The sequence below is a fragment of the Pinus tabuliformis genome, chromosome X, assembly GCF_031772625.1.
Source record: "Pinus tabuliformis cultivar Carrire ecotype Pingquan chromosome X, CPIR1, whole genome shotgun sequence".
NCBI classification, from domain to species: domain Eukaryota; kingdom Viridiplantae; phylum Streptophyta; class Pinopsida; order Pinales; family Pinaceae; genus Pinus; species Pinus tabuliformis.
In genome coordinates, this window is record NC_142308.1 from 18599390 (window position 1) to 18611829 (window position 12440).

At 31.1% G+C, this 12440-nt stretch overlaps 1 protein-coding gene across 2 annotated transcripts; it reads right to left on the reverse strand.

The window, feature by feature from the left end:
* Window positions 1-869: 869 nt before the first annotated feature.
* On the reverse strand, window positions 870-7416 carry LOC149138110 (cinnamoyl-CoA reductase-like SNL6). 2 transcript variants are annotated; one of them, XM_089448080.1, is made up of 6 exons: window positions 7215-7416; window positions 6668-6837; window positions 6328-6525; window positions 1908-2058; window positions 1488-1680; window positions 870-1363 (listed from the first exon to the last, which is right to left on the reverse strand). In XM_089448080.1, exons 1-6 carry the CDS (start codon window positions 7342-7344, stop codon window positions 1258-1260), a joined length of 948 nt encoding a protein of 315 aa, XP_089304206.1. In that variant the 5' UTR covers window positions 7345-7416; the 3' UTR covers window positions 870-1257. The 2 variants fall into 2 exon arrangements, with proteins under 2 accessions (XP_089304206.1, XP_089304207.1); XM_089448081.1 differs by lacking the exon at window positions 870-1363 and having other exon boundaries at window positions 1484-1680.
* Between the last annotated feature and the right edge of the window lie 5024 nt (window positions 7417-12440).

Consider the following 12440-nt stretch of genomic DNA (forward strand, 5'->3'; position numbering starts at 1 on the left):
GGACAAGATGGAGAATAGAGAGTGTGTGATGTGAAGATAGTTAATTCCAACAACTAGAATGAAACTGTTACTTTTGACTAAAAAAATTATTTATTAATAAGGGATATTTAATAAATTAAATCATAAAATTAAAATAAAACAAAAATTAAAAAGAGAAAGTGTGAAATATAACAAAGAATCCATTCTAAAATTAAAATTATAATGTAACCAGAATTGAAATATTAAGAGGTTAATAAAATTTAATAAAAATAAAATACATAAAAAATAGGAATCTTACTATATATATATATTAGGAGGTTAATAAAATTTAATAAAAATAAAATACATAAAAAAATATGAATCTTACTCTATATATATATGACTACAATATCTCCCTGTATTCCTCTATATTATTTTTAACTTATTATTATTATTTTTTGAAAAACTTTTTATTGTTATTTAATCGACTCCATATGTAAATTTCTTATAAATTAAATATATTAATATAAATTCTTTTACATATTTTTTTAAATTATACTAACACATCTGCCTTATATTATGTTTTATAACCACTTTCTAAATAATTATAAAATAAGTGCTGTGATATTAAGCATCAATATCTATTTAATTTAATTTATATCTTTCCTAATTATTCTATTGGTCATAATTAATATAATTTAATTTTACCAGGTAAGCTAGTTATTTTCATTTCTACAAGTTATAGTATATTAATTTTACTAGCTAAGCTAGTTATTTTCATTTCCACAGGTTATAAATTAATATAAGATACATCTAAAACTTTCGAAGAAAAGTAAATTTTCAAGGAACGATGATTTATAAATCTAAGTAGCTTAGATTAGGATGATCAAAAGATGCTGTAGAGATTAGGATGATAAAATGATGGTGCTATATTTTGAAGCTTCCCAACAAATTATGAAAAAAGCATACATATGCATATGTATGTATATCTTTCCTTTTTATTGCAGCAGTGTGAGCTCAAATTGTTCCTTACAATTCGAGCATCCAAAAAAGCATATGTATATTTTTCTTACTGCAGCAGCTTGAGCGCTTGATCGGAAAACCAATAGACCAAGAGCAATTTATTCATGAAATATTTACAGACAGAATACAACTCTTGCAGTCTGTTCTTTTTGGTTGATCCTTTGCTCCTGCTCACTTAGCAGATTTTCTTTATCCGGCAACTGGACATTCAATGCCAGCGGCAGCCTCAGCTACTGCATATTGGCTTGTTTATTGTTGGGTTTCAGGTGCCATATATTAAACTTGGTTCCCTGATTGCATAGTCTTGCAATCAACGCCCATCATCAATTTCTCCAGTTTTTTATTGCTTAAACGCTGTCTGTACACCCTGGAATCCTCCCAGCTGCAGGCAACATACAGCCACCAAATCCACCATTATAGAAAAGTTCAACTCTCAAATATATATATATAAAAGAATTATGAATTATGATTTATATATATATATATATATATTTTTCTATATTTACCTGTCGGGTAAGGTGACCATTGGTCTTAGGCTTCTGGCAAGATTGACTGCATGTTCTGAAGTATTGATTATGTGATTGAAACAGATATATCGCCCAAAAGCCGCTGGATCCTCCATCGCAGAAATATGGACGTCTACTAAGAATCTCACGTCCACGCTAGCCAACACTCCATCTTCATACATTTGTGCTGCACCTGCTCATACCCAGTAATTTCTTTATGAGGTTCCATATATTCAAGTCATATTTTAAGGAAGACATGCATCTATTCAAACTGTAAGTATATTGGGTTATTGGGTTCAAGAAGTAGTAACAGGCATAAAGGTCAATGTTTTAAAAAGGGTCACAGAAATTTAGAATATGAGAATGCCGTAAAAAAGAAAGACCAGAGTGTGTATATATATATTTTTTGAGAGAACTAGCCTTTAAGGTATGATAAGGTTGATGCTGAATTCTGGTGGAAGCCAGGTCCCTCAATCAGAGCCGCATTGATTGTTACCATGTTGAGCCCTCTGTCCATGGCCAGCGCCCATGCCGTCTTCTCCGATAATGTCTTGGCCAAGGCATACCACAGCTGCAGAATGCACACACCCTCAAACTAAATAAACAGAACTTAGTTCATAAAATTCAACTTGAATCTCATGCAAAAAATCAGCCCTTGATGGAATAAACCAGAGCAAAGAGAGGTCTGGCACAAGCTTGTCTGAGTCAATTATCTCTCGAGTTCTCATTCTTATCTGGATTCTCAACAGACCTGTCATGCAGCTTCATTGTCCAACCTATGAAAAAATAACGTTACAAACACTCAACAAAGAAAGCATAGCTGACTGAACTTGCAGACAAAACACCTAGGTTGCAGTTATATGCATCTGCAGTGTGTATGTATCTGTCTATATACATCTACTACGTGTGTATCTATCCAAGTCCATATCTTCAATGTGTGTATATCTAATTTCGTATTTGGGATGTGCATGTATCCAAGCCCCTAGATTCAACGGAGGAAGTCTCTATCTGCTATGTGTTTATATCCGGTTCATATTTGGCGTGCAATATGTTTATATCTAGTTTATATTGGCGTGCAACGCGTCTATATCTAGTTCATTTGGCGTGTGTATGTTTCCATACCCATAGATTCAATGTACCGTGTGTGAATGCATTCGAACCTCTCATGTCAATGGAGGGTGCGTCTGAAGGGAGTGACGGGCCTCATTCCCACCTCAGCCGCAACGGAGGCTTGCGCAGTTGTCCATTTTTCACATAACTGCAAAATAAAACTAAGGATGGTAATGGTATATACAGAATAACGATGGTTTCGTGGGAGGTTGAAGCCCACTCACCTCATTGGTCCGTGTATTGTTCATTGTTCACATTGCATGATTTATTTATTGTTCACATAACTGCACGGTTTATGTATTGTGCATGATTTATTTATTGTTCACATAACTGCATAGTTTATGTATTGTTCAAACTTCACATGATTGTATGGTTTAGCTAATTATTACACTCATTTCATCAGTAATCGTTACATTTCATTAGTAATCATTATACGTATTTTATTGGGAATCAATTACTCTCCCATTAAAAATTGTAAGATTAACAAGTTCACACTCACTCGGAGTAATAGAAAATATAAGATTAATAGTTCAGAAAATATAAGATTAACAGTTCACACTTACTTAGAGTAATGGTAAGATTTTGGAAATTTACTAAATCATAGATTTTGATATAACTGAAACTTAAAACCTAAAATCTAAATTTTGGTGTGAATTAAATCTAAATTTGGGTGTGAACTAAATCGAAAGCTTAGATTTTGATGTAAAGGAAATATAAAACCTAGATTTTGGTTTAATTGAAACTTCAACATGGTATCAAACTTTTATCCCAATTTATATTCCCAAATTAAGTTAAAGCTTAGATTTTGATGTAAAGGAAATATAAAACCTAGATTTTGGTTTAATTGAAACTTCAACATGGTATCAAACTTTTATCCCAATTTATATTCTCAAATTAAGTTAGTGTGATTGTTACACTTACCACTATCCTTAGGAGTTGTCTAAGGAGTCTAAGGAGGTTTCAATTTCACAGGGATGACAATAAATGGTAGAAATTCGGTAAAATTGTATATTATTATTATTATTTTAAAATCTAATAATAGGAATGCTTAATATTATTTTTGAATGACAATAAATGGTAGAAATTCGGTAAAATTGTATATTATTATTATTATTTTAAAATCTAATAATATGTATGCTTAATATTATTTTTGATGGTGGAAATAGATTCAACGCCATAAAAAACACTTAGACCACTCAAAATCTTGAAGCTTGAGAGTTGTAACTGGGAGTTCCAAAAAATTCTGCCAAATTTTATCAAAATCATACTGAAATTTCCGTTATTTTCCAGGCAAAAAACACCTCATTAAACTACTGCCTAATACTGCCTAATAGGAACACCTCTTTAAACTACAGCCTAATATCCCCTTAGACTACTACCTAATGTTTTGGAAATCATTTAGATAACCCAGTTTCTTTTCCCAAATTACATTAAAGTAATTATCACAAATTACATTAAAGTAATTATCACAGTGACATAATTGAACTCACTCCCCAATTACATTAGAGTAATTATCAGTAATTCTCACATTGACATAATTGACCTCACCCTAAAAAAAACCTATATAAAATAGTATTAACATAAAATACCTATATGAAATAGCATTAACATATAAGTAGTAATATAATTATCACACTAACATAATTGACCTCACCATAAAAGACCTATATGAGATAGCATTAACATAAAATACCTATATGAGATAGTAATTCTAGTAGTCCGGATTAATCTGATTTATCAGTTTTGTATTTAGCTGATTTATCAGTTTTGTATTTAGCTGAGGACTAATTTCTTATGGTAACAAAGTCTTTATACCTAAAATTTAGGTGAAAAAACAACCAGAAAGTGTATTGACTCTAACCTGGAGATACATGTTTGCAGCGTGAAAATGCACATTTGTGACTTTTGATGGTCTCTGAATCAATCTACTGCTGGCTCCATCAGAAATATGTAGCTTGGTTGTCTGAATTAAAGGTTTACTTCTTGGTATTACATAAAATTTCAAATGGCCTCGGAGTGTCATTCGTTACGTATAATATTTCTGTTTAGAGGAAACTTGACTTGTTCCTTACGTAAGGGAGTTGACTTGTTCCTTACTTCAGGGTTTCCAACTAGGTGAAAGGTTGACTTGTTACCGAACGTATTAGTTGTCGCATTGGAATCAGAAAGTTGGAAATTCAGGTGCCTTTTTGTTAGGGAACACGCATGTAATCACTCACCCATTTCTGGTTCTGGTTGATACATGTGGAGCATTTGAATTTTTAGTACAAAATGCTGGATCTGGATATATATACCGTGTGTTTAATAGTTAAGAATAAGTGTTTCTTTTTAAAATGTTATATGGTTGGATATATATACAGTGTGTTTAATAGTTAAGAATAAGTGTTTTTTTTAAAATGTTATGTGTTTATGTTTAAAAAATGTTATATGTTGTGTTTATAATGTTATATGGTTGGATATATATACAGTGTGTTTAATAGTTAAGAATAAGTGTTTTTTTTAAAATGTTATGTGTTTATGTTTAAAAAATGTTATATGTTGTGTTTATAATGTTATATGGTTGGATATATATACAGTGTGTTTAATAGTTAAGAATAAGTGGTTTTTTTAATAGTTAAGAATAAGTGTTTTTTTTAAAATGTTATGTGTTTATGTTTAAAAAATGTTATATGTTGTGTTTATAGTTAAGAATAAGTGTTTCTTTTTGAAATGTTATATGTTTATAAGTTATAGGTTTAAAATATGTTATAGGTTTAAAACTAATCTCAGAAATAGAATATGTATAGCTTGGTAGAACAAGTCATATGTTCAAAACCAAAGAGATAAAAATGTAGAACAACTCATATGTTCAAAACCAAAACAAAACCAAAAAGATAAAAATGTAGAACAAGTCATATGTTTATTTATGTTTATTCAAAACCAAAGAGATGATAAAAATGTAGAACAAGTCATATGTTCAAAACCAAAAAGATAAAAATGATAAAAATGTAGAACAAGTCATATGTTTATTCAAAACCAAAGAGATGATAAAAATGTAGAACAAGTCATATGTTCAAAACTTCAAAACCAAAGAGATGATAAAAATGTAGAACAAGTCATATGTTCAAAACCAAAAAGATAAAAATGTAGAACAAGTCATATGTTTATTCAAAACCAAAGAGATAAAACCAAAGAGATAAAAATGTTATAGGTTGTGTTTAATAGTTAAGAATAAGTGTTTCAAAAGATAAAACCAAAGAGATAAAAATGTTATATGTTGTGTTTAATAGTTAAGAATAAGTGTTTCTTTTTAAATGTTATATGTTTATGTTTAAAAAATGTTATATGTTTAAAATAGGTTATATGTTTAAAACTAGAGAAAATCCCAGAAATAGAATATGTAATAGCTTCTTAGAAGAAGTCATAATAGAATATGTATAGCTTCTTAGAAGAAGTCATAATAGAATATGTATAGCTTCTTAGAAGAAGTCATAATAGAATAAGCTTCTTAGAAGAAGTCATATGTTCAAAACCAAAGAGATAAAAGTAATATGTTCACAACCAAAGAGATAAAACCAAAGAGATAAAATAGGTAGGGCTTCATAGTCAAATAACCTTAACAATAAATAATAATATTTAAAACTTGGCTGCCCTGTCATCCATAAATTTCATTTCTTATGCTCGCCATTCTTCGTTGTTCCTGGTAATTAGATCAAATTTCTAAATGCTCTAAAGGTTTAATCAAATATACCTTAGTATTACTGCAATAATTTTCATCGCTCCAAGATCTTTCATCCAGAATATTATCATCAGCGCCGCTAATTCGGTCCCCTCTCCATATCATTGCACAGACAGAAGAACTAAACACAACTTTCTCTATGGTTTCTGTCTGGGCGCAGGCCTCCAGTACATTATGAGCTCCTCTAACTTCAATTTCTACCATTCGCTCCTGTGGTATATTAAACTTTCTTCAGTCATCCGCAAGAAAAAGAAAAGAAAAATTGGCAGACCTGCCCACAGTACTCCATACAAATCCAAAGGAATTTTATATAAACCCATTAAAAACACAGAAGAATTATACAATATCTTACATCATAGGTAGATTCATTCTGAGTCGTCTGATCAAATGCACAAAAAAGACCCGAACAACCTCTGAGAGCTTCTGCAATACTACGATAGTCCAATCCATCTGCTGCAAATATTCTCAGTCCCTCGTTAGTCGTCTTCATTTCAAGAAGCCTTCTTAATCTCTCCGATTCTTCTGCATCAACGACATTCAAAAATTTCCTACATCAAGAACATTATATATAAAATTAATTGGAAGTTCTCCCTATTTCACCGATAGTATTCAATATTATCTGTGAGGTTGAATGCCATTTCTGATCACATAGGGACATCTTGTAAAACATACAACAAAAGCGAGGTTGAATGCCATTTCTGATCACATAGGGACATCTTGAAAAACATACAACAAAAGCAACAGCTAGCTTGATATAAATTCCTCAACCTCTTCATAAAATTCAAAGCTACAAAATTCCAGAAACTGCTAAACTCCTAAACACACACTCTCCTACATAACTCAAAACTGTATATAAAGATTATTGGGTCATTGAAAAAAGGCAGAGGCGCCGAGGTCACCTCTGCGTTGAAAGGTGGCCGCATGTACTTTGTAACCCCTGAGGAGAAGGCCTTTTACGATCCAGAGTCCGACATAGGTCGAAGCATCCACAACACACACAGTCTTGGATTTTGTCGACAAAACAGCCATGGTGAAGGAATTCAATTTACAGAGCCGAGTCAATGATCGAAATTAGAGTTGATTATATCCTTGCCTCCCCGGTGAGTATTTTAGTTTGAAATTAATGGGGTCGTGTCCTCTGGGTTGCATGCAATGAACAACATGTGTTATCGTGCAGCATGGACAATGCGTGTTGGGTTTGAAGGAGTGAGGTACTTCGTGAGGGGTGTCGAGAGCAGATTGGTTTTAATGGTGGTAGCTGAAGATTTGGTGCCCTAATTTGGTTACCTCGCATTTGGATTCTGGATTTTCTTATCAGAATCTTTCCTTCTCGACCACGTGTTTGATTTGATTTGTTTATTACTTTGACATATCTCAATAATGCTTCCAGAGAAAAAGGACCTGATGAGCTCTCGTACGCTTCTCGATTCTTTAGCATTTTTAATATTTTTGAGTGCAGGGATTCAAAAAGTACGTGTTGCAACCACGCACTGCAAGTTATTTGGTACGATGATGTATTACTGGTTGGTTAAATAAGTAATTGACTTGGTGTTTGGTAACTTGTTTCATTTAAAAAAGGTTTAGAGGTCAGATTTTGAATATGGTTTAATTTTTTATATTTTTACCAAAAATATTCTTGACCATTTTTATTTATTTAATAGTAATGCTAAACTGTATTTAATAAGTAATTATTTTGGTGTTTGATAACTTGTGTCATTTAAAAAAGGTTTAGAGCTCAGATTTTGAATATGGCTTATTTTTTATTTTTAATTTTACCAAAAATACTCTTGACCATTTTTATTTATCTAATCTTAATGCTAAATTGTATTTAATAAGTAATTGACTTGGTGTGTGATAAACTTGTGTCATTTAAAAAAGGTTTAGAGGTCAGATTTTGAATATGGCTTAATTTTTTATATTTTAATAAAAAATGTTTTTGATCACTTTTATTTATTTAATTGTAATGTTAAATTGTATTTATGGAGGTCAGATTTTAAATATGACTTAATTTTTTTTATATATTTACTAAAAATATTTTTGATCATTTTTATTTATCTAATTGTAATGCTAAATTGTATTTATATTAAAATTTGTGATTGTTTCGTAGATTTATATTAAAAGTATGTAAAAATTTAAGTGGAAAGCTATTACAATAAATTATATTGCAAAATTAGCCAATTCATGAAAGTGGTAGTCCCGGTAAAAGACAGTTAAAAAATTCTCAAAATTTTATATGATTTTGTATACATTTAAATTTGGAAGTTTAAATTTGGAAGGTTTGTTGTTAATTGACTTATAAGTTGCCAGATGAAGTAGAACTCTACTGATTTTGGTATAGGGTAATTTGCATTTCCTCAAATTGTTGATGCAAACTCACAATCTTATCTTCAATCTTTTGGATGAATGTCTTATGATTAATGAGCATTTTTGTGAAGAGGCACTAAAGACTAATTGATTATATTTTAATTACATTTTGATGATGTCTGATTGTCACAGTTGCAATTGTTTTTTTAACTACAACTAGATTGACCCAACATAACCTGACATATTAGCCATAAGTTCAACAATGATTCATTGTGCACTCTGACAAGGTATTATAATCTTCAAAACATACTATATATAGAATACATTAACAATAAATTTAATAGGTCCCAAGACAAAAGTGCTGGATTGACCTAAGAGAGCTTATTTTTGGTGCGCAATCAATCCAACACAACTGCAACAAGGTCCTTCAAGTTGCAAGAAACACAAATTATCAAGATAAAATGACAACAATTCATATTCAAGGCTTTATTTCCAAGAACTATTGCCATGATCAACCTCAAGTTCCTATTTAACCAGAGAAAGCTTTAAATCACTGTCAAAACAACCCAACACAAAGCAACTTCTCAACTTTAAAACTCAAATTGCCTTAGAGAATTTCACATTGTTTACACATGGGGAAGAGGATTGGCCACCATTGCGAATGATTCCAATTTCATCATTGAGAGTGATCCAACATTCTAGTTGATTATGCTGATGTAATGGATAACCACCATCTCTAGAATTGCATTTCTAATTTGGGAAATTTCCAAAACAAAAGCTGATTAATTCGACATTTGGGCCATCAAATATACCCATGACTTCTTGTCATATGATCTTAGAGCATTTGGTAATCGATAACATACTAATCTAGGGTATTGGAGATGCACGAATCTACCTTTGTCCCGCATTGCAATGAACTACTTATTCCACCTTCCCTTACTCTTCATCATGGAGAAAATGGTAAGGAGACTCCATTTCGTCTAAGACACCAACTTATTGAGACGTGCATGCTTCAATTCACATATAACCTACTAAATTAGGGCCCATCGATACTTCATAAAAAAACCACTTCATTAAGGTATAGGTAAGGATACCTCAAAGATCCCTTACAAGTCTATCCTGCATAATATCTCTGCTTTCTATGATTCGGTTCCAAGAAAGATGCCTAAATAAGCATTTGGAATGTCTTATGGTCTTTGTGTTTTTCTGCTCTTGGCTTATCTGTCGTCAGCGCTTTTTCAGGCACATTTTCAGCCTGCAACAGGTTTCTAGCTTTTGTTATTTTGTGCTTTCTGCCTTGAATCTGTGACTGGTTCCTCACAGTCATTTTGTTATATGTCTCATGTGTCCGGCGTTCTCTTGCCTTTCTCAAAATTAGCTTATCTGTAAACTTATGCCTGTTGGGTTTGTCATTCTTATGAGGTCTCACAGGTTGCTACTTTTTGTACCTTATGTAGCTTCTTATATTGTCTTAATATAATCTATTTTGCTTTTTCTTCTGAAAAAAAGGTAAGGATACCTCATGTGCTTTAATCCACGATGTTCCCATGGCCAAGTTTGTCCCTTATTGGCCAATTACTTCTTATGAAGCCAATGAAATAAGGAAGATGACTGAAATTTTGAAAGAAGATTTCTAATTTGCTTGAGAATATTATGCAATTTAGCTTTTTTTTTGGGAAGTGCCTAGATGATGAATTAAATCTTCTAGAATTCTCAGTAATTACTAATATATTAATGGTTGAAAATATCTTCATTTTCCTATAGAAACAAAAAATAACCCATCTCCGTTTTCCACTAAACTTTTGATATATATATATATATATATTATTAAAAACTTGAATATTTTTCAAAAATTAAATATTTTAAATTAAATTTTAATGTAAAATATTTTTATTATATATATTTATATATAATAAAACATTGTTAAAATATTAATCTGTAGTATTATTTCTTCCTTTTTATAATATTTAATATTTAAAGGTTTAAAATTAATTTAAACTTACAATTGCTAAATCACAATTTTACATTAAAATTAAAAATCTCAACCAAATTTTAATCAAATTAAGAAAACAAACCATGAACATAAATGATGATACGATGACACCTTATCATAGGCTTTTGAAAGTGATATACACACCAGGTTTTTTTTAAGACTTTTAAAATTCATTAACAAACTTTTATTAATATGGAAGGATGATTAGACCACTCATCCTTAACGAATATTTGTCACGGAGATAAGTGGATGCGTGAGATTGAATTGAGTTATGGCCACTCGACCTCTAAGTATCTTCTAAATGCTGTTTACTGTATTTCTTTGCTGGGTTTTGGCATATCCATATTTGAAGATGTAATATTTGATGATGTTAAATTGATTTTATTAAATTATGGAAATTGGTCTAGTAATTAATAGGTTTATTGCTGATGGTTTTGTCATATTTGATTATTGAAAGACGTAATATTGGATTGGATTGGATTATTTTAAGTTAATTATATTGGAATATAAAGTTTGGTATTGTAATTAATAAGTTTATTGTTGATGATTTATAATTTGGGGTTTTGTTTATAGTATTTGATGTAATATAATTTATTTAATGGTTATTTTTTTTAAAATGTTTTTTGGGTTTATAGTAAAAGATTTATTATGGTCGTAAATATTTATGTATTTATTTGGTTTTGGTATTTTTTAGGTTAATTTTGTTGGAAGAAGTTTGAGTTATGAAATCTATATAATTTAAGTGTTTCAAGGGTTTTTCCATGGCATTAAATCTATTTATGCATTCAAAAATACATTTTAAACAATACAAAGTCTCAAACATAGAAGATTAGACTATGCTTTTATTATGAGTTGATTTTCCCGATATAGAGTTTGTAATCGTGGCTCACATTTTTATTTCCAAGAATGGTAGAGCAAGGTTAACTCGGACTCTATAAGGAGTTAGAGTGTTTTCACGCTATTGTTGTAGAAGATGATGAATAAAGACGGAGTGCTCATTGACATGGCTACAAGAGTACAAAACTATGGTTTCAACAGAAGAAAGTCCACTAGGCACTGGAACAAGAATTTACCATGGACATGAAAGAGTACAAGTGTGAATAGAAGAAAACTCACGAGGCACTAGAAAAGGAATATACCATGCACATGAAAGAGTTCAAGCTTGAGTATGTAGAGAGTAGTAGCACGAGCCATAACTAAAGGTTGAGGTCGAGCTAAAGTTATCTTTGACTAAGGATTTTAGTGAAAGTGGAGAGTACTAGGTATGTGAAGGTGAGAGGATGGTGGCGTAAGTGCAGCGATAGCAAACAAAACAAAAATGTTTTAATGGAGTTGAAAATATTTGCACATAAATTTTTGAGACTTAGGGGGACTCGTTAAAATAGTCAAATTTGTTTTGTCAATAGTGGTGGGAGTATTGAACCCATGGATCAAGGCTTTAAAAGGTTTGAGGATATTTTAGAGTTGAGTAGTGATCAACTTGGTTGAGTAAAAGAAATAATAAATTTATTGATTGGTTTTTCTTGGTTTGAGTTTCCAAGCATAAAATCATGTGTGCATAATTGATATGAATATTGTTATTGCTATACCAACCTACATCCATCATAAATTTGAATCTACCAAGTGCCAAGAGGGATCAAATCTCTATCTTGAGGTGCAAACCTCTTTCAGAGTGAAAATAAATTTGATCCCTCTCGGCACTTGGTAGGCAGATCTAGGTTGGTTTAATTATTAGCTTTTAAATAGGCCACATTAGAGAAGAATTCCATGGGAAAAAGCCATATATTAAGAATACCATGGGAAAAAACCACGGGCTAGAGAATTTTGT